We start from the raw sequence: 22,946 nt of genomic DNA, 5'->3' as shown, positions 1-22,946 counted from the left end.
GGACACCTAGACAGTAAACAAGTGATCAAGCAATGAGAAACACTTATATTAATAGAAACAGCACACTGTTCTTAAGTAGAGGTGTCAGTTATTACTAAGCAAAAGGGATAGATTACCAAAAATACCATCACAAACTTAGCAAAGATAACAAACAAACCTAGTCTCATCCTTTGTTCAAAGACCAAAGAAAACCCAGCTTAGTCTGTAGAGTTTATCACTGCTTACTTCTTGCTGCTTTTTATTAGAATGACTATTTTGAAGCTCTTCTCCACTCCAAGAATGGCTCCAAGCATCCCCTGGTAGAGGCAGCACTGGACATGGGGCAGGGCCCCACTCCATCCAGCTTCTCCAGGAAGCCTCTCACCCACAAGGCCACCTTTCTGTATTTAGTGCCAAATCTAGAAGCTTGCAAAGTGCCTCTAATTCTGCTTCAAGTCACCAAAACACACAAACTGCACCTCTAGAAGACCTCAGCATCTTGGAAGAGAAACTAGGCTGAGAGATGCTTTTCAAATGGCTGCCTTGCAGCCTTCCCTGACCAAGGTCTCATGCTTTATACCTGCAGAGCTTGTTCCTTCTCTTCAACTATGCTGACACAACCATCTCAAACTAAATGGTATCAGAAAACTCTTAAGTATTTTAAAATTTGTGTAGCTGGACACGACCTACAATTATTTTAACTGCTTAGCCCTGTAAACACACTAACCTCTCAACTTCATCCTGGTTATAACTTCATACCACTAAAATTTAAAACCATCTTTCTCCCCCTAGTACTTTATTTCACTGTTTACCACCAAACCTTTTTATTAGGTACCAGAACAGAAAGAGGAAAGGCTCCTCATTAACTCATTGACTACAGATGCTTAAGGGTTTACCAAAGCATCACCCAGAAATCAGGCTGATGACATTATACATATACAACGCTTGGAAAAACTCTAACCCTACTTTATTTTCCAGGGTTTATACTCTCCATATATTTTCATATAAATAAAAAAGACAAGGTCAGGCTCACCTTCCTTCTCCCTATTGCATGCACTGGTGGCTCAGTACAAGCATTATCCAAGATTGTCCCTCCTCCCTGTCCTCCCCCTCCATTCGGATTTAACTCCTCTGCAGTAAAAAGAGATGCACTTAAAAATACTTCACAATTAGGAAACCAAAATGAAGACAAGAGTGTAGCAGCACATCAGTATGTCAGCCAAGTCCTCAGGCAGGTTACTTGTGGCACATCACGGGATAGCATGAGATGGTTTAAGCTGTTCTTCTGCAGCACACAGGGAGCTGAAGGTGGGTACTTACAGACAAGCACAGTGCTCTGTCCCAGAGGAGGACCATGTACAGAGACACAAAAGAAAAAGGATGCAATGTTAAAACCAAGCAGGGTATTCTTGTGGCATACACAACACCTGGTATGCCTTCTGAATAGAGGAAGATTCCTGGTACCAAGGAAATCTCAACAACAAAAAAACAAAGCCAAATGCTTAGGCACATGCAAATCTTCAGCCTGCACCTAAAAATTACACAGATCTGATCCTCCACTAGGGTGCCTGGCAGAGCTCAGCTGAAACCAACAGCTCTGCTCTTATTACACAAACAGAGCATCAGGAGCACAATGCTCAGTGTGGCTGCTTAGAAGTTTGGATCTTACTTAGTTCTGGACTACCTGTCTTAAAGCAACTTTGCATAAAACACCTCATGCCTAACTTAAATTTATGATTAATAGTGTTTTTCTTTCAGCTCAGCCCTCTGTTTTATTCACCACTGGTCTCACCTCTTCACCCCATTAACTGCTTTCTTGCTTCTGGCCATCGGAATAGTTCCAAAACTGCTGTTCTTTGCTCAAAAAAAATACTGCTATTGTAACAGAAGCTAAATTAAAAGACTCGTGTCATGAACAAGGGCAGACTGAAAGTGGCAAAATGCCAAATAAAAGAGAGAGATTTGTTACTTTTCCTTCCCAAGAAGAGGAAGAAAAATGTACAAGATTTAAAACATTGTTCCAGCCTTTTTCCTTGGTGTATGAGAACATGACAGAAACTCCCATACTCCCCCCAGATCACTTCTCAGAAAAGCCTAGGTAACATTTGTACTTTCTTGCATGACTAACATAAGGATACTGATGATGTCATTGTCACCTCTCTGGATCACATCTGTCCCACCAATCAGTATTTCTTACTGGCAGCACAGGTAAAAACTCTGTTTGACATCTCACTGGGAAAAAGGTAGGTGCTGTAAGTAACTGGCATCTTTGTTTTCTCACCAGAACAGACTAGCAGGGATGCAGGCCCTTTCCTCTTTAATCCCCCCAAGTGCTCCTCTTCAGCTGGAGTGGTTGGGAGGGGAGATCTGACTTGCACCCGTGTTGTTGTCCCTTTGCCTCAATCTCTTCTCAAAGGAGAAGGAAAAAGAAAGAGTGGGATCATAAATTCGTGACACTGCATCTCCCAGAGACCCTCACCTTCCTCTCATGGTGTTCATCAGAGCAGAAAGTCCAGGGGCAGGGCCCTTGTTTGCCCCAGGCATATAAAAGCACCCAGCAGAAAAAACAGTGTTTCCCTAGGATCAGTTGTCTTCAGGACACAAAAAAGCTTTCCCTTCTCCCCCCTGCATCTCTACTGTCTGCAAAAGCAACAAAATAAATGAAAGGGAAATAAATAGAAGTTTCCCATGCCAACAAACCTCTCCACAGACACTTTTTGTTCCTGACCAGTGAGATTCCATGAAAGCCAGGGAAAGGTTATGGGTACTCACACTGTGCATGGAAAGGGCCAAAAACCACAGGAACTGGGGACACAACCAAACTCTCAAGTTCTGCACCCAAGTGCAGGACAAAGTATCACACCCCAGGAGGCTTATCTTACTGTCCTAACCCTTTCACAGCTCTCTGGTGTTGAAGACATTAAACAGAGTGTGAACTAAACAGACAACAGGACCATCCTTCCAAAAAATAAAGAACCCCCCAAACACCAGTCCTTGCATCAGGAGTGACAGATTTAAAGATTTCACTGTTGACGTTAACAGTGACATTTTAAGCGTGGAGGGGGAGCAACAACCCCTCCAAAAGCTCAGCGACCACTTTCAATTCTAATGAAACAGGACATTAAAAATAGAAATTTAAAACTGCAGAGGCTTTAATGCTCTGTTGAGCACTCAGGGACAGCAGTAAACAAGGTGCTGATACATTTTCCACTGCAAACCACGATAGTGATGAGCCAAATGGGATGAGCCCCAAATCAGAGTGAAATTTCAATGCATGAAGTTTAACTGTAAGATAAGGGACTGTAATCAAATTACACCACAAATAGGTCCATTCATCCGTAAGCATTATCAGAGAGAGAGAATTGAATTACAGCTTGGAATAAAAACAATGTAAGAAATAAAAAGCAAATTTATTATCTATTTATTATTTTCCTACTGCCAAAGAAAATTTCCCGCCTTCAGACAAGAGCCCTGTCCGAGATGAATATGGGGAGAAAACTGAAATACTAATTACCAGGCTGGAAAAACAAGAAGAGTTTGAGTTGTGCTATTTACATTCCCATTCCTCTTTCTGAATAGAGCAACAAAGTCAACAAGCTAAGTGAAGACACAAGAATACACATTTGCAATTCAAGTTGTTTTGCTGCGAAAGGCCTAGGCAGCTTGCACACATGCACTGACCAGCCAGAGTGGTTTTTTCTCTCCCTGAAAAAACCCATAAATTTCTCACAGTGCCTTGCGCTACATCTTTTTTTTTTTTTTCCTTTTTTCCCCGAAAGCTATCCCAATCCCGATTACTCAATACCACGATTTTAAAAGGGAACCAAGGCATGCATTTCTCCCCCCATGTCCACCTCCCAAACCCGGCAGCGGTGAAAAAAAGCACCTTTTAATACAAACACGCGTGGGGACGATTCGCTCTTTCAATAAGTGCTGCAAGAACAACAACCAGGGGAAAAAAAAAAATAAGGAAAAAAACACCACAAAAAACCACCACCAACCCAAACCACTCCTCCTCTGGTGGCTGTTGTTGCCTTTGTTGTCCGGCGGTCGCCCCCAGCCCGCAGCCGGCCCCCCCGGCCCCCACCTGTTTTCATTCATCCGCCCAGCGCGGCTCCGGGGCCGGGGGGGGAGAGAAGGGGAGCGGAGCCCCGGTGGGGGCTGCCCCAGAACCCTGCCGGGCCCCCCAACTCCAGTGCTGACCCCCAGCACCATCTCCTGGGTTTGGGATAGGGGGTGGGTGTGTAGGGAAGAATCAGGTTTGTCCCCCCCTACCCCCCCCCCCCAGATATCCTGCCCTCTGGCGAGAAGGGTGTTTCCTGTCACCCCAGCACCCTGACTTCTTACAAGAGGGTGCTCGCACCCATCCCAGCACCCTGACCCTTCACTGAGAGTCTCCCCTCCGCCCCAGCACCCTGTCCCTCTGCAGGAAGGAGGCTGCCCCCCGACCCAGCACCCTGCCCCCTTTTAGGGGGGTGTCCCCTCCACTCCAGCACCCTCCTCCTTTGCAGGAAAGAGGGTACTCTAACCCCTTGCAAGGAGGGAGCCACCTACCCCAACACCCTGCCCCCTCGCAAGTATGGAGCCCCTCAACCCAGGACCCTGCCCCCTTCCAAGGAGGGGGGGTCCTCCATCCCAGGACCCCGCTTATTTTCCAAAAAGAGGGGCGTCCCCCACCCCATCATCCCACCCCCTTGCAAGCAGGAGGCCGCCCTTCTACTACGCAAGGAAGGGATCCCTCAGCTCCTTGGCGGGGACGGAGGGTGCCCCCCCACTCCAGCACCCTGCCCCATCGCTGGAAAGAGGGTGCCCCTTCCCCAGCACCTCCTCGCAAGAAAGGTGCCCCCCAGCACCCTGCCCAACCCCTCCCAAGGAGAGCGGCCCCAAGCCCCGCGCTGCCCCGGCCGCAGCACCTACCTCGTCTTGGAGGACAGGAAAGCAAGTTTGATTAATCCATAGGTAAACAACTGGATGCTCTCCTTGGCTATGCTGGCCACTCTGAGCCTGTGCTCTAGGATGTGCAGTTCCATCTTTTCCTCTTTCTCATTTGTAGTTCATCTATCCCTGGGGTTTATTTTGTGTTTTTGAATGGGGAGGGGGAGGGGGGAGCTGTTATTGTCGGTGCCTTGTTTTTTTTTGGTGTTTTTTTTTTCCCCGGCTCCTTTTTTTTCTTTTTTCTCCTCCTCCTTTCCGGCGCGGGGAAGGGCTGGGTGGGGGGAGGGAAAGGATGAAGGAACGAGGGGTGCAAAAGTTGTAGCGAAGGGGGAGGCCGGGGCAGAGGAGCCGTGCCGGGAGGCAGCGGAGCCCGGAGTGCCGAGCAGCTGGTGCTCGCTGGAACAAACAACTTGCCACTCAAGGCCGGCCCAGCGCGCCTGCGCACAGCCCCGCCGCATGCCGGGCCTTGGAGTCCGCACCGCGGGACGGCACCGCACTGGACCCAACCGAACCGAACCTGACCTAACCCCCCGCACTGCTATGGGGGCGAAGGGGAGTCAGGCAGCCACCTCACCTCGGTTTGCTTTCTGTCAGGGGAGGTGTGGAGCGGTCAGTTAAATAAATAATAAAAAAGGCTGGCGGAAATTTCTTGTGGTTCTACGTAAGGCAGCGGCTTGTTTGTTCTGGGTTGTTTACTTTTCATGGCATCCATCGGGCAGGGAGGAAGCTTCCACAAAGCAAAAGGAGAACTCCAGGAGTTTTCGTTTAACGAGGGAAATGCTCGGATCTCAGCCTGTTTATGCTTCCCTGTGGCAGGCAGGGAGCCTTCCTCCTGTTCCCTGGGGAGTGAAAAAATAAAGTGGAAAAACCCCTGAGTTTGCAGGAAAGCCTTGAGGAGGTAAAATCACAGTTTCAGAACATGGAAGCATACAACAGCTGGCAATGTTGGAAGGCCCAGTGGACTGTGCATCCCAGATCTTGCCCCACTCCTCAAGAAGGGGAGCTAAGGGACACAGGAATGGATGGACCTTCAAAGCAGCACCCCAGAAACTGAGAGGCTCTGCCCCATGAGTGCCCCAGGGCTGGCACCAAGACACTGACCCTAACCACCCTGTCTGTGAGCATCCTCTGCACAGAACCCACTGCTCAGGAATTCAGTTCAGGCTCAGGGTGTTCTTAAAACAGGACTTGGGCCACACACCTGATTTTAGCTTCTGTGCAGGGCTGTCTCTGACTTCCATTCACACTGCTTCTGCCACAGACAACAACAAAAACACCACCTAGATCACGAGGGCACTCTTCTTTAGTAGATCTCAAATAGGCTTTCTAAAGACCATCAGTAGCAACCCTTCTGTTCTATGTATGGGGAAACTGAGGCATGGCATGTGTCCAGGGCCACAAGAGCAGAGCTGAGGTAGCCAAGACCCACTCCAGGCCATTTCTCTTCCTTATACAGAAGGAAGAGCACCTGTGGCTGCAAACTAAGCTTTTGGGGCCTGTGTTTACCTGACAGAAGACCTTTGAATCCAACTCTTGAGACAAGTTTCTTGAAAGTAGGATTTCCAAACCCTTTCTATTCTGTAAGTTTTCCCAGGCTGGCTGTAGTTCTCCCTTTTCCTGTAGCCCTGCTTCTGAAAGGCTGTCTTAATTTTATTATATCCCAAAAGGAAAATTTTGAAATTAAAGGCATTCATATCAAAACTTAGTCAAAATCATTCAGAGGAAAGGCTACAAAGATAAAATGTCAATTCTCTACTTAATTTTTTAAAAGCCTTTGAAAACTGAGGAGTTGTTTTCCCTTCATTGCCTCACACAGAAGTTCAGATGATTGCAGGAGTTGGTTTTTTGGAAGCTGAAGAGTTTTTAATCTGCTTCCACTGCCAGTTCAAGGTCTTGGTCTTCAAAGCTCTGAACATATCTGTGCCCAGCTACAAAAAGTGACTGCACCTGCATCCACAAATCACAGAGATATCTGCATTCCTCTGGGACAATGCAGACCACAGAGTCCAGAAGGAAGCAGCCAGAGACAAAACACGCACCATCAAGGTTGCTGTGAGCTTCCAGAGGAAATCTGAAAAACGTCGCCTGAATCACTCCTAGCAAATGCTGCAAAACTTTCCTTTTTCAAAAGATTTTCCCATCATCATCAGGACAACATTCACAGCACCAACTCTTCCCCGTCCCATTTAGAGAAAAAATACGATGCCCCCAAGCAGATCTTTCTCAACCCAGAGAGGCCAGGCACTCCAGGAAGGCCACCAGGGATTGTGCTATTACCAGTCTAATTACCACAGAAAATGCTTGTGTGAAACAATGAGAGATGGTAGAACAGACCCAAAGGTAACATCAGTGGGGACCTTTTGAAGCAAGCAAATCATCAGAGACTTTGTTTGGCCTAGAGGGAAGAAAAAACCAGGCCCTGAGCTCATCATCTGGATTTACTAAAAAAAAGAAGAATCAAGCAAACAAACCAAACCAAACCAAAATCCCCCCAAGCCCACAAAACACAAAAATACTTCTTCATTTTGTAAGTTAACATCTGGTGCTCTCCAAAACTGCAGTTTCTTTCCTGGGTCTGATCAGCTGCTATGGTTTTCCAAGTCTTTCAATGAAGGCCTGAAGGCTGGAAACACAGACCTTGTGGTTACATGAACCTTTGCATTGTTGACTGTAGAAAGCTGGAGGAAAATACAAACCCCAAAACATCCAACCCAATGTTCTCTATGTGAAAATTATGCCTAGCTCAGCACAGACATATTTTTCAAGAGCAGGCAACCTGGCAATTAGCCAAACTACTAGGAAATGTCCCCTCCTCCAGCTGTCATTAGCATTCAGATCTCACTTTCCCGTGTTGCCAGGTACACCTGGGAGACTCCATGCAGGGAGCATCCTCAAAGGTGGTGCAGTTAGATACAGAATGACAGAAGGGCTTGGGTTGGAGTGGATCTAAAAGATCATCCAGTTCCAAGCCCCCTGCATGGGCAGGGCCACCTCCCACTAGAGGTTGCTCAAAGTCCTGTCTGATCTGTCTTGGAACATGCCATGATTTCCCTGGGCAGCCTGTTCCAGAATCTCAACATGCTGGAGCAATGTAGATTATTGCAATTCCAAGTTTTCCGTGTTTTTGCAGCTTGAAAGGACTCATTTGGCCCAGCCACAGAGCAGGGACCTGTTGTGCAAGATGATGTAACCACACTTTTTTATTAAAACCAAAACCCATTCCCTGCCCACACAGCTTCCAATGTCAGTTACCACAGCACATGCTGGGCAAGCAGAACAAAGAAACAGGGAGAATGGACAAGAAAACAGGAAGATGAGATAGCAGCAAACCAAATCTCACTGTGAGGACCAGGCATCCTGAGTCATCTCCTGCCTGGATGGAGAGCAGGGAACTCAGGAGCCATCACAGATGAGATCCCCAAGTGCTCTAGGTCAGGTACCACCCATAGCACTAAGCAAAACCTGGGCTTTGAAGCTTTAAGGTTGTGGGGTTTCACTGGTAAAACTGGGACTGTACTGGGACTGATGAGCAGATATCTCAGCTTCTGGTCATGGTCACAAGGATCTTCTGACTGGTGAGCAGGGCAAGAGCTTCTGCTTGCCTGAAAGCACTCTTTGTCAAGAGTTAAGGTCCTCAAAAGGAATGCAGGGTTTGATGAAAAACCTGTGTTCAAGAAGTTGGTTTTTTGCTTTTGCCTTGAGCATTGATCTCAGCAGCAACCGAGGCACTGGTCACCAGGAGTCCTTCAGGAGACTCTGCCTCTTGTGAGTCTGCATTTAGCCTGAATGTGAAATAAACCACACTGCAGTCCAGTGCCCAGGTCTCTGCATGCAACTTGCTTCCAGACCAAACTGAAACATCCACCAATCATCAGTGTTTCAGGAAGAAGAAATTTCAAAAAACTTAGAAACAGTTTAGGTGAAAGGAATGTAATTAAGCACTGTGCCCACCAGTTAGTGAGGATCAGCACTGTACACTGAGGGGAAAATAAAGGAGAGTTTCTAATCACGTGAGTCATCATGTTTTATGCAGTTACACCAAACTATAGCAGGATATTTCAGTATTATTTTATTTAGATGGTGGAAGGAAGTTCTTAAATCATTTGTGGTCTCTTCTGATACCATAAAAAGCCCCAGATTACCCTATTTACTTCTCAGAGATGAAGCTATGGTAGCCCTACACAGATGGATTCTAACATGCAGTATTTAAGTTTTTGGCAATAAAACCTCATCTGCAAAAAAATAAATATAATTTAGATTAAATTCCCTCACAATTTGTGTGATATTGCACTGCTGCAGATCTACCTCTGCTGCTGGCAGAATTATGCTCATCTTTCAGAAACATCTGAAGTTCAACAGCATCTTGACCTCCGACTAGAGCTTGTAACAGCTTCTAAGATCTAAAATAGCAGATAATACAAGTCCTAATGTGAATGATGTAATGGCAATACCCTGGATAAATAAGCCCAAGGCAAGATGAAGCAGTGTCACAGCAGTTTGTACCAGTGTTTGCTTTTCTGCTGTAGCCAGAGCAGACAAAGCTCTCAGCACATCTGTAGCTCTGCTGTGACACCAGGCTTGGTGTCCCTTCCTGGTCCCTTGCAGACTCAGTACCTAAGGGGGACAGAAATCTGCTCCAGCTTCTGAGCTCAGAGATTACTGCTAGAATTCAGGCTTTGTTTAAAGCTTTGACTTTAGGGGTCTTCAGCTCTGGTTTGGACCAAAAGGGAAGCCACCACATTTCTTAGCAGCCTTAACCAGCTTATTCTGCAAGTTACTTAGTAACTATAATTATCCTGAAACTCCTTGCTGAAGTGAAACAGGCCTTTTTGACCCAGGGAGGGTAATGCGTCTTTAGACAAACAGGTAAACAAAGGCACAGAAAGGCAGGCAGTGACCCAAGGCCACACCATTAGTTATTATCATTTTAGAAGTGAAATTCATAGGCCACTGATCATGAGTTGTTTAGGCAGCCAGACAGGATGGATTTACAAGCTGCTAACGCTTCAGTGACAATTTTCTAAAAGTAAATAAATAAATTCTTAAAACAATAATCGTGTGTAAAATAAAATAAAATAAAATAATTAAAAAAAAAAGTGGGAGTGGGTGGGAAGCTTCCAAGATGTTACCTTCTGGGCTTGATTGTGAAAAATTACCCATTTGTTTAATTGGAAAGAGCGATTTATCAGGCTAATTTCCTTCTAGCAACCAGAGACCTTTCAAAAGTTGATTGCAGTTAATGTGCCAGTGTTTCAAAGCATTTTATTCAACTATCAAACAAGCTAATGAAGACCTTTAATTTACTGTTGAAGTGCAAAGTGGGCTGGGCAGGTCAGACACTGCATGCTCCCAGGGCAGCAGAGGTGTGGATGAGGCTGTGATGTTGCATCAGCTCCTCTGAGAAGCTCAGAGGTTCTGCAGGAGAGGTAGGGGAAGCCAAGGAAGTTACAGGACGTGCAGAAGTAGCTCCCACTCTGGGTACGAGCCACAGGACCCCTAAACTCAGTAGCAGGAGACCTCCAACTAAACATTCACAAGTTTATGCACAACCAAAATATCTTGGTCAGGAAGGAAAAATTGGGCTCCCCATCTGTATTCTATGCTCTGGTGACACCAAACAGCTACTGGCTTAGAAGAGAAAGCAGTGGGACTCTGAGGGCTGGGCTGGGGAAAGAGTTGTGGCACTTGTATCCAGGGGCTATGTAACATGGATGACAAGGGATGAAACAGCACATGGTACCTGCCGTGGTACTGCCAACTGAACAGCAACTTCCTGCAAGAACTTGCCAAAACTCAGGACACCGCAAAGTGGCAGATTTATGCTGTCCTCATCAGCAAGCAAAATTTCCTCCACCTTACCCCTCTGAGGAGCCAAGCAGAATTACTTGGTTTTGGTGTTTTGCTCCAATTCCTTGTTTCTCATTGCTAGCAGCTGGTAAGGCTTGTCCATGTCCTTGGAGATTCACTGGCTACAGGTTCAGTGTGAACCTCTCCTTCTCACTAACACCCAGCTGCATTAATAAGCTACACCTATGACTTGACTTTACTGGAAGCATTCAAAGTGTGGGAGGGAAAATGATTATTAACAAGAAGAAAAGTAGTGCATGTGCTGCTGAACCAAAACATCACATGAGGCAGAAGCTGCAAGTTTCCCAGACAAGATGCTGATCACACTGGTTTACTGATCAGGTGAGCTACTCAAACCTGTCTGCTGCAACCCACATTATTGACATGGGCCCATTTCAGCTCTTCAGCTCTACCCAGAGCCAGGTGAAATGACTGAAGTCACGTCCACTTCATGAAGGGTGAAAATCATTGTTGATGCAGAATGAGACAGCATGGCTCAGGATGTGGGAAGGACATCTTCACAGCTACTAGGAGGTGTTAAAAATGACCTCATCTTCTTATTTACTTCTGATACTGAAATAGGAACTTGAAGAAAATACCCCCCCCTCCCTCCTCAGCCTCCTAAAGATCAACACATCTGCAAACACATTCTGCAAACCTAAGGAAAGAAAGCCAGATTGTTGCCTGCCTTATCTCTTCTGCCTTGCTAAATGTATTTCAGGCTTCAAGCATCACATGACTGTACATAACGTGTGCACACAATAACTGATGTGGCTTTCATAACGGATCAGCAGTGATCAGCAGCCTTGAACAAACAGCCAGATTTGCAAAAGCACCTTCCCAGCCCATGGAGCAGGTGACCTTGTCTCCCAAGGGTTACAGTGCAAAGTTAATGATCTGCAAATTAAGGATTAGGAGCTTGTCTGAAATTTATCCACAGCTCCCCCTTAACCTCACCCTTCTGCACTGAATCAAAGCCTCCCTGTCACTGCTCTGCAAACACCCAGTGCAATCCAAGAGCTGGGGTCCTGACAGTGCAGGGTACCTGGAGAGTGTCTCTGCTGCTCCTGGGGAGAGGTCTTCAGAAGAAAGCAGAAATCCCTGAATGTCCTCTGCTGTACCTCCAAGCTGAACATCACACCTCTCACACACAGTCCAACCCAGTCACATGCTAGACTACATAGGACTCCACAGCAAGCAGGGGACAGCTGAAGATCAGGTCAATGTATAAGCCCAGTAACATTTTCCAGAACAGTTTTCTACACAGTGGAAGTTTCCAGCTGTACAGGGACAAACCCCTGGATGTTCTGCTGGACCACAAGATTCAGATTTTCACAGATTTCATTTCCAGATGAAATGCCACATGGAAAAATTCCCTGCACATTTGCTTCTCAGACTCTCAGCATCCCATATCTCAGTGGTGAGGAGACTTTGCTTCATGCATTATAGAGTAACCTGATGTGCACAGAAGGGAGCACACACTTGTGACTACACTGCCTTCTTTCTTATAACACTGTTGAGCTCACAGGGTTTGCCATTCCCACTTGACAGCTCCTTGAATCTCCTGGCCAGCACAACCTCGGGATAAATCCTGGGGCTTTTCTGCCTTAGTGGGCCTGTGAAAGCCATCCTCTTTCCTTGCTAGGGAGTTTTTGGCTGTGGTGATGTAGTTATTGCTGTTAAAGCTGGCTTTAGAAGTTGCAGCCTGCCCTAAGGGACTAATTCCTACACATTTGCTGTGCTAGTCAAAGCTTTTGTTGGGCTACAGGACCAACAGGGAGCTCCTGTGACAGAAATTCAGGAATGAAGAAGAAACTGAATATTTTAAATCCACTCATGCCTGGACCCTTTAAGAGAAGCTGAGGCAAGCTGGCAGGAGTTCAGCAAGGCAGCTTTGCTGAGACAAAGCAGGGTCTGTTGGTCAGTTGTCTGCAAAGAGGTGGAGGGCCTGAGCTGGCATGTCCAGGTCTCTTTTGGCAGGAGCTCCAACAGGGAAGCAGCCTGGCCTCTGGAACAGCCTCCATTTCCTCCAGCCCATTGTCAGCATCTATTCCCTCCTGTTTGTCCTCTTCAGAAGGGTCTTTTTTTTTTTTTTTAAACATGATTACTTTGATACAAATGAGCCCTCCTGGAGTGATTTAGAAGATAAATCCCAGTCGTTCACATAGTCTCTAACATGGGGTCCTCTTTCAAGTATCTCAACCCTTTTGATTCCAGACAGCACATTTCAGCAAACACTTCAAAATACTCTCCTCCTCCTGCCTCTCATATCAGGATAAGATTTTTAACCCATTGTTATCCCTTGAAAATAGGATACTACAACAGGCACAGCAACAACTCTCATGCACTCCATGGAGTTTAATACTAGAGAGAGACCAGAACCAAAATTAAGGATGTACTAATGAGACATAAAAATAACTGCCCAAGTAGGAAACGTGCACACATTTGCCTTCCCAAGGCCTGCTTCTGGTAACACTTGGGAGTCATGTATAATTGCTTAAGACTCCAATCTCAAAGTGCAGAAATCATGGAAATGTCATATCTATTTAAGAGGATAACTCTGCAGAGAGATAGAAATGTGTTTTCACATCTTCAGATTGTGTGTTCCACCCTGAAGACCAAGGAATACTTTTTACTTGGTCTGTATACAACATCTGTAGATGCTGCAAGGGAGGAGCTGCTGAAATAAAGTCAGTGATGAAGCTAATGAGCTACAGAACTGGACCATCTTGCCTTGATTCTAGTTTCTGACAGCAAAAAATACTGATGGCATAATGTAAGAATAAGAAATTTCTGTAGCCTTTTCTGCTGCACCTTCTCTAGTGTCTAGCAGGTACACAACCTCACGTTCTTCTAAACCACACTTTGGACATGAAGCCTTTATTTGAAGAACAAAATTTTAGTAGTAGTAAATCTGAGTGCCCTGAGGAACTGAAGCTGAACAAAGAGTCTTTAAGACAGCATGGGAAAAACCACTGAGATATTTTAAAATGGAACATTACAAACACTGAAAACAAGCAGACTAAAGAATTGGGACAGTGAGACTCACAGGGGAGCAAGTGGAAGGAGGCAGAATCAACCACATCCAACTGCCTAAAAAGTTTGCTTTATATAAAATATTTCCACTCTTAGGCTTAAGTAATGTCCTTCCTCTGAATCCCAAGGAAAAACAGCAACAACAAGCACATTGGGGATCAAAGGAAAAACTCAGGCATGAGGTTCTGTGCTATGGTCACACACAGCCCCCCTGCAACTGCTTTTTCTCCCCCTGCTGTAACCACCCATGTCTTTGTCTGGAGAGCTGACAGGTTTAAATAGAGCATATAAAACTGCCTGCTTTCAAGACCCCATTTTCTGCCTCTATCAGACAGCATGTAACAGACTTCTTTACACTCAGAGTCACTTTTCCAAATTTCAGTTTTGATTACTTCAGGGCTGTGTTTCATGCTATGCTGTTATTTATTTTAATGAACTCTGCCTACTCTATCATTTGGTTCAAACTAGGAGATCTTTGGAGCTGTTATGCTACACACAAATTCAGGATGATACAGCAAAGTAACCTAAATGGAATGAGGCCAAACAACATGTAATCATGTCTAACAAGGAGGGAGGGGAGGGAGTGTGGAGGGGGATGGGTGAGGAGAAGCAGAGATGCAATAAATACCCTGCCCAGAAAACCAATGCTTCTTACTACACACAAGGCCTGACAAACAATCAGGACAGCTCTGGCTGAGAGGGAAGATCTGACAATCAGGTGATGGGCAGTGAAAGCCACCTTCTGAACTGAGAGATGATTTTTCTTTTTTTTCTTCTGTAGTGGTCTGTTTTCAGAAGAGAGAAAACACACTCCTAGAGAAAGGACTCAGCAGCAAATTGCTCTTATTCTTGGTTTTAATTTTGCATTGCTGTTCATGACTAGCAGGCAGCAGAAAAGGGGGGAAAAATTGAGTTAAGTCAAGAATCACAGAATTATCAAGGCTGGAAAAGAGAGACTCCAGACAGTTACCTGCTTCCTAATCTGCTTGTTACCTGAAGACTCAGCTTTCTCTTTGCTCTTGGCATTACTCTTCCTTACCTCTCTCCCCAAGTAACTCAGTGGAGTGAGTAGGCAGTGCTTTTGTGAGCTAGAAATGGGATCAACTTCTGAGGCAGAGATAACACTAATGGGTCCACATGTTTGCAGAACAAATAGACGAGTTGAAGGTAGCATTTTTCATTCACCCAAATATTTCACTGCTTTTGCTCCAGTTGGTTAAATGACAGAAAGGTGTCTGCACTGCAGTAATTTATCCCAAGGGGAAATGAGAACAAAGTAAACTAGGTACATGGTATCTGTTTAATTTAAGAAAGTGCAAAAAGAAAAAAAGCTGGAGATACTAAAGCCTAAGTAAGAGCAGAACTCCTAGAGGCTTTATTCATATACCAGCCATATTCATGGGAAGACTTTTGTGTTTTCAAATCCTTGGACATGAACCTGTAACTAAGCATACCAGAACTCCCCCTACTGAGGAGCTACAACAACCACAACTAAATATTTGGGGAATTTCTTTGGCAAAAGACTTTGCTGTGGGAAAGTGCTGATTTGTTGAAACCAAGGCTTTCTGTGGAAAAATAATAGCTTCAATGAAATATTAGCTAGGCAGCAGTTCTTGTCCTCACAGTGCAACTGCTTGGCAAGACCAGGCAGATACAGCATTCCTTCTGGGGCTCTTCCACTGTCCATGTGCTGCCTGGTCAGACAGACAAGCAGACAGAAAGATAAACACAGACCAGAAAGGGCAACCTCTTCAGTGTGGAAGGCCAGATTTAGGAGATGTTTGAACCTGGCCTTTTCCACTGGACTGCCACCATATGGGAGGGGGGCTGGGTCCTGTCTCAGTCTCTTCAAAAGACAGGCTTAGGCTCTTTGGGTTTCTTTTTTAAGAAGAGAACAAACAAAAAGAGAAAAGCATTAAGCTTTTCACGAAACATCATGCTGTTCCCACTCTCTAGTTTTAACACAAATCAGATCATTGCACTCACACCAGGGACTTGATAATTGTTTTAGCTGGAGAAAACTAAACAAGCAAGAATGAACCCTTGTAACTCTGTGATAGAACAACATTCAGAAAGATTAAGCATCAGACTTAAAATGAAAGAAATCCTGTCTCATTCCCTACCCTACAGCCTGAGGCTGGCTCTCCTTCCATGCACACTTCCATACTTGTTACCAGAACCATTTCACTAGATCAGAGGAGCAAGGTGCAAGCCAGGCCCCCTGACTAGGGGAACAGCTTTTTCTGATGATGCTTAAAAGCCATAAAAATCTGTCTAAAGATGCCAGATCCTCTATTTAAATCAGGTGGCTACAGTAAGATTTTGTTTGAAAGAATATTACTGCAGGAAGTTGTTTGTTTTCTTTTTTAGCTCAGATGGAAAGCAGAAAAGCTCTTTCTGGTTCTTTAATCCCAATTTATGCCATCACAAGCAACTCCATTGTCTGACTCCTTTCCTAAACACCTCAAGCCCATATGCCAAGGGCTTTTAGAACAGCTCAGCTGCTTGGCAAATTCTCAAGTAGCTCAGCCTGGGTGTGCACTTGTCCATGGGGATGCCTTGGTGATGAAGGCTGTTGCTGCATGTGCTGAGGGTGTCCCTGCTGAAGGCAGGTGATGGATGTTTCACTGGAGCTGTCCTGAGTCCAAAGAGAACTGAAACTCCTTCTCATTGTGTTTATCAAATTTGGACAGAACCAAAAGAATTACTGTCTGGTTATATTTATATGCCTAGCTATAAAGTTTTTATTTGTTTATTTTTAATGGTTTGGGTTCTTTCTTTTTTTTTTTTTGGAAGCCACAAGCCATGAAAACAGGAAGAAGGTGAGGTCTTGCACACACTGCTTGCTGGAATACAGTTCAGCATAATTTAACTGAGGTTCCAAGCTACACTGATTACCAGTCCACAAACCAGCTGTGAGCCCACAGCCACCTTGACACATCCCTGCAGTTAGGATTAAAAGCTAAACCACAACCATTTCAAACCCTGGCATTCTCCTCTTAAATCCTTCTGTTGGTCTAAAATAAGATTTATTTGTGGATCACTATTATGTGACTGACTTTTTTATGTCTCTCATTTACTGTACAGAATTTCTGTTGTGCCAACAAGTGACAAAGTTTTGCATTTCAGGGTTTATTGATACATCAGCCACTCCTGAGGGAGCTGCCCAGGGAGGAAGGCACAAAGACCCATGCATTAGCCATATACAGAGAGTTTGGAAGGGTTAAGGCATATTCCTGCTGTGCCATCACACCTTCCCCAGCAAATAGCAAATTAAAAGTTAGCAGAAACACTTTGGTCCCAGGCTGTGTTTGTCCACCAGGTTTTTCAGCTGTAAAACTCAAAGGTTAGAAAAGGCCAAAAGCCCCTGGGTGAGAGGGAGGGACCAAACCACATCTCACTGGAAATCCAGTGTGACCAAACCAGTAAGCAATAGAAAGATTGTCCCCTTATCACAGCTTCTCAGGATATTGACATCCAGAAGCAAGGAAATGGTGTCTGACTGATGAGGGGGCCACGACTCAATTAGCAATCTGTACACACCCACCTTTAGTACTATCACAGGCATAAAAAGCTACATCTGGAAAAGGAAGAATAAATCTGTCACTCCAAATACCATAAAAGATTGTGTTCCTAAAATGCAGATGTTGAATGCCTGATTGGTGACAATCGCTGATTTGTTGTATTTTTTCTTTTTGCTTCACAACATTTATTTCCTTTAAATATAAATGTCCCACTTTCTGAGATAATCCAGTTTAAACACTTCAGGTCTGAAGGAAGTTCTGCCTTGGCTATAGCTTTGTGACTAACAGAGAAAGATCCATAATGCAATCCTCTGAGGCTCAAGTCAGTTACACTTCAAAATCAGATTCTGGCACATTTGCCATCTCTGTATTTAGAATAATTGGCAGATATTTACAGCCTTTCAACTCTGCTTCTTCCCAAATTTCAATCTAAACATTTCCTTGAAAATAGGGAAATATCCATGACAAATTAGAAGATATGCATCAGCCAGCAGAAGGCAAGAAGAATATTAAACTATTAAATTGTTGTCCAACAGAGGCAAAGATTCTTTATCAGAAAGGTGCCTTGCTATTAATTCAGGCTTGTCAGAGACTCAGATTCTCTGAACACAAATGGCTTGATAATGTGGAGAAATTCCATGTTCAGACCAGTACTGCAAAACTGAAGGGCTTTGTCTCTCAAAACAGAAAAAAAGAAAAGAACAACTGGTCAAGTGTCTTTGCTGTAAGGTATAAGAAATTATCACAATGCCTATTTTTAATCTTTTTTCTTTCTTTTTGTTATTTAAAAGAAAACTTTCCGGAGAGTGATAGGGCTGAAGTTTGAAAAAGCACAATTCAGGCTGCCTCCTAGACATAGCATAGTCCATGTATTATATCCAGTTTTATCTCCTCCAGGAGCAGGTAAAATAAATTTAAACAGTCAGGATAACATTACTGTCACTTCCATATTATGGTCATTTTTGTGCAAGTCCCTGTCTTCATGCTAGTATGGAATAGTACAACTCCCCTAGACTTTGCTGGGAGAGCACTGGTTTACATCAGCTCTAATTTACAGGCTGATGCTCTAACTCCCAATATGAGGTGTGGAAACAATTATAAGAGAGTTAAGAGACTAATTTCTTTCTGTAGGTGTTTCCATGCTTTCTTGTATCATGTTTTGCTGATTTCCAGATGACTTTGCTTATTAACTCAGTTTGCCCTCATGATATAACTAAGCTAGGGGCTGGTTGCAGCTATGCCAATCTATCACTTTGTGCAACAGCTGCATCCCAAATTGAATGAGAAATACAGACATTTACTGCAGGGGAACAGCAAACAATCCTGAGTACTGAACCTGCAGTCTTTACAAAGTTGGAATTCCCATGGGCTTTGATTGAAGAGTGCAGAATTCACTTTGAAAGGCTGTACATGAACAGAAACATGGGGAGGGCAAGCAGCAGCAAGGACTCCTGTGGTCCTCTGAATGGGAAACTGAAACACCACACACCAGTGTAAGGATCCCAGGAGTTAGAGTCCTTCTTTCACACCTTGAGTCCTGTGTCCAGTTCTGGGCCCCTCAGCTCAGGAAGGAGATTGAGGTGCTGGAGCAGGTCCAAAGGAGGGCAACCAGGCTGGTGAAGGGACTCAAGCACAGACCCTATGAGGAGAGGCTGAGGGAGCTGGGGGTGTTGAGGCTGGAGAAGAGGAGGCTCAGGGGAGACCTCATCACTCTCTCCAACTCCCTGAAAGGAGGTTGGAGCCAGGGGGGGGTTGGGCTCTTTTCCCAGGCAACTCTCAGCAAGACAAGAGGGCAGGGTCTCAAGTTGTGCCAGGGGAGGTTTAGGTTGGAGATGAGAAAGAATTTCTTTCTGGAGAGGGTGATCAGGCATTGGAATGGGCTGCCCAGGGAAGTAGTGGATTCTCCGTGTCTGGAGATCTTTCCAAAGAGCCTGGATGTGGCACTGAGTGCCATGGGCTGGGAACCACGGGGGGAGTGGATCAAGGGTTGGACCTGATGATCTCTGAGGTCCCTTCCAACCCAGCCCATTCTATGATTCTACAAAGAGCAGAAATTTACTTTTTGCACCCTTTAATTTTTTGATAGAATGAGAAATGCTGTTCCAGGCAGTATGAATGTCATAGTGAAAAAAATATTTTCCTCATTTATATTAGAATGAAAAAAATAATCTTCAATTTTTCATTGACACTATTAATTTTGTCTTATCTTTTTTCAATTTAAGCTTCCATTTATGTATTTTAAATCATGCAGTTCATAAAAGAAACTGTTCAAAGCAGATGTTTCAACAATGTCAAAACCTTTATTGTAAAAATGATTTTAAAAGACAAAATGTGATACGATAGTCTCAGAACAAGCCCTCTCCTGAAAAAAGGTTTGATTTTAATGAAGTCTCATTTTGCAACAGACATTTCCACAAGAAACTCTTGATTAATTCCTTCCAATAACCTCTCAAGAAGAAACATCCTTTCACTATCTACGAGCCTGGAATTACTGTGCAAGTGTGCTGAAGAGTGCTAGAGGCAGGTATGTGCTCAAAGCCACCTGGGTACTTCTCCTTCATGACTCATTCTGGTAACCTCAAAAGAAGCAGGGAGAAAGTGTTCCTCTCAGAATGACAAGGGAACAATGCAGTCCCCAGGTCCTTGACAAATCAGACCAGAACAAAGCACATTGCTGTATTTTTACTTGTCACTCCCCACTCCTTTGGTACACTCTGCAACAAGGAAGGCAAGAGGAGAACATGAAGTGGCTTCACCCATTCCACACTATCTGTATCTACTCTGCATTGGTGATGTATGCTGAGTGAGTTAAAATCATCCCCGAGAGCATGGCTGTGTCTGAAGTAATGTTCTTTTCCCAAGGGTGTGAGCAGGGAGCATGTTCTGAATCTTGAGATTCCACTCATCAGTGGAGTGTGCTGACGCTGGAACAGTAAGCTGCCATGAAAATTACAGCTTTGACTACATTTTCATGATGAAAAGTTTCCACTAAAGCTGCTTTAACAATGCATTGTGCTGTCTATTTCCCCTGTTTGTGCCAACGACTTGTAAAATTGTAAAATTTTGTACAAGAGAACAAACCAGATGTAATTGCAACCTCCCAAGTGTCAGCACTGCACTTTCAGTTCCTTCCCTCCACACCTCTGCAAATTTCAAGTCTGGATGAAACAGTGCTGCAACCAGCACCCAAATGTAGGACTGACTCCTGCACTCATTGGATCTTTCTCCAGGCAGATGGAGAGGCTTCAACTCTCCCCCTCAATACAGGCTTGCTGCTTTTTATCATTTGTCATTATGCAGCAGCAAATACTACTGAAAAATCTTCAGAGTAAAAATGCCATTAATAGAGGAGTTGAGGAGAGGAAGAAAAGCAGGGGGTTTTGTGAGTCCCCCCACAATTGTGGGTCCAAACATAGCACTGTGAAGTGGATCTGTTTTGGAAAGGTGTGAGTAGAGTTGCAGAGGGTCAGCAGAGATGCCCCTAAAGGCAAATGCTCAGCTCTGTTCCAGTGGATTTTAGCAGCACTGGAGGACTTTGATGAGGCAAAGAACCACAGGTTTGGTGTCTTTTTGGTTTTAGTAGTTAGGCATAAACACCTATCTCCCGGGTCAGGTGATGGCATTTGCCTGCAGAGGGTCGTTGCAGTTTTCTCCAAGCCCAGTAGGAGCTGCTGAATACTTGAAAGCAGTCCACAAAAAGATAAGGGAAGATTGGAGCCCAGTGAGTTCAAGATCAAACGACTACTCACTCATTCCACTGCTTCCAGTCTTGCCTCTCCTCTTATGTGCCTGGGGCCTGAGGCTCCTTTCATCAAACACTACAGGGCAATAATCTACATCAAGACAAAGAGAGTGAATTCTACTCTTTAAAAGACCATGGGGTAACACCAGCAACAAATCACCCTTGAAAAACCTCAGTTAATGGGGAAGCTGAAGTCCAAATACCCTTCCTTGCTGCAGAAAGCACTCAGACTCACACATTCTCCTACCAACAGAAAACCAATGTTGATCACAGGTTCAGGGGGAAATGCTCTGCTCTGGGAGCAGCCAGCCTGGTTGTGTCTCCCTCTCTGCATTCAACTTCACCAGGCCACAAAGGGGAATATTATCTTTACAAGTGATGGATGTGTGATTGCAGTACCTGGCTTAAAAAAAACAAATGGGAAAAGAAAAGAAAAAAAAAAAAAAGCAAACCTCTGTGGAGATTATAAAATCTACCAAAAAAACAAATGCACATCCCACCAAGTAATCCTCACAAGAGCCACATTTAGAAGGAAATACAGAGCTCTGGGATTATATTTATGTTGCTGGCTAAATCTACCGGGTACTCTGAAGGCCAAGTTTTAATCTGCCTCAGAGGTCACCCCTCCCTTGCTGGGCAGGACTCAGCTTCACTGGAACCAAGATTTGGCTCTTGGAGCATAAACTACAAAGCAGTGAGGAGGCCATCCTGCTGCAGCTCCCCCAGCAAAACACAGCCTGAAGCAGCTTGTCCTGCCAGGACTTTGTAGGGGGAATGCAGAGGTCAGCATTTCACAGCTCTGTTCTGCAGATAAACACGTGTGTATACATTTGCAAGAAACTTCTTTCCCCCCCTGGAGTGCTACATGTTGTTTTGGACATTCAGCCTTGTTTTCTGATTGCCAACCTCAAGGAGGAACAACCATCCCGATCCTGGATGTAATTGTTTGACTTACCCATGTTCTACTTCATTAAGCTTTGACACACAACTTTCACATCCAGAATAAAAAAAAACGGGGGGGAGGAGGGAAGGACTCGGCCACAGCAAGTTGATTGGCACTCAGCTTTAGGGTTAGTGCCTAAGACTTGTTGAGCAGACTTGTTTCTGTCTGTTCCTACAAGGGCAGCAAGAGTGAAATTGGCATCAGGTTCCCTCCTGTATGTCATTGACATTTTTATAGTTCTGGTACCAGGTGGACTTTTGCTGTTTCATCTCTGCTCACTTGTTTGTTTTGTAATAACCAGTCTATTTTTAAATCCAGAATCAGCTGTCCTGGATGTCTGGCTGTGTCCGAGTGCAGTACATTAATTAACCTCCAAATGTGCAAATGTAACAGCCTGCAATTATTGCAGATATCTTGCATTACAGATCCTTTCAAACAAACAGGGTTTTTTTTCCACATAGGATGAGCTTCCCCCAAATTAGCAAAACCAATAAAACAAGTATCAAATTTTATCACATGCCCTCTGTGCAGGCAGTGGGAAGGAGGCCTCAGAGCCACAAGCCAGGATGTGCAGAGGTTTGGAAGGTGAGCACCACCCCTCAGCCCAAGGCCAGGAGAGAGGTGACTGTCCCTGTGTCACCCCTGGGCTGGCTCCAGAGCAGCTCCACATCCCCAGGCAGTTCTCAGGGTGTTACAAAGTGCTGGGGGGTTCCTAGCTCTGGCTCAGCCCTCCACCCAAGTGCCTCTTCTGCCATTCCAGTGGATTAGCAGAAGCTTCTGGCCAAAAAGTGGTACAAAGAACTAAGAGAGAGGATGTTCAAAACTCTGTCTGACAGTTATTGTCACCTGCACTCATCTGCCTGAGTGCTTAAGCATGTGCTTCCCATTAACCCCTTCTCCAGTACTTCCTGATATTAAAGGGACTGGGCATGTGCTTGAA

General features: G+C 44.8%; 1 protein-coding gene across 1 annotated transcript in view; it reads right to left on the bottom strand.

The window, feature by feature from the left end:
* Nucleotides 1-5,402, bottom strand: part of CASTOR2 (cytosolic arginine sensor for mTORC1 subunit 2) — a 119,036-nt gene extending 113,634 nt beyond the window's left edge. The window contains exon 1 of the mRNA XM_008501915.2: nt 4,897-5,402. Coding sequence (XP_008500137.1) covers nt 4,897-5,009 — 113 coding nt within the window. The 5' untranslated portion in view covers nt 5,010-5,402. The remainder of the gene's footprint in view (nt 1-4,896) is intronic.
* Nucleotides 5,403-22,946: the final 17,544 nt, after the last annotated feature.

Source organism: Calypte anna, chromosome 19 (assembly GCF_003957555.1).
Source record: "Calypte anna isolate BGI_N300 chromosome 19, bCalAnn1_v1.p, whole genome shotgun sequence".
In the NCBI taxonomy this organism is placed as follows: Eukaryota; Metazoa; Chordata; class Aves; order Apodiformes; family Trochilidae; genus Calypte; species Calypte anna.
The sequence above is the reverse complement of the archived record's forward strand: the minus strand, read 5'-3'. Positions and strand labels throughout refer to the sequence as shown.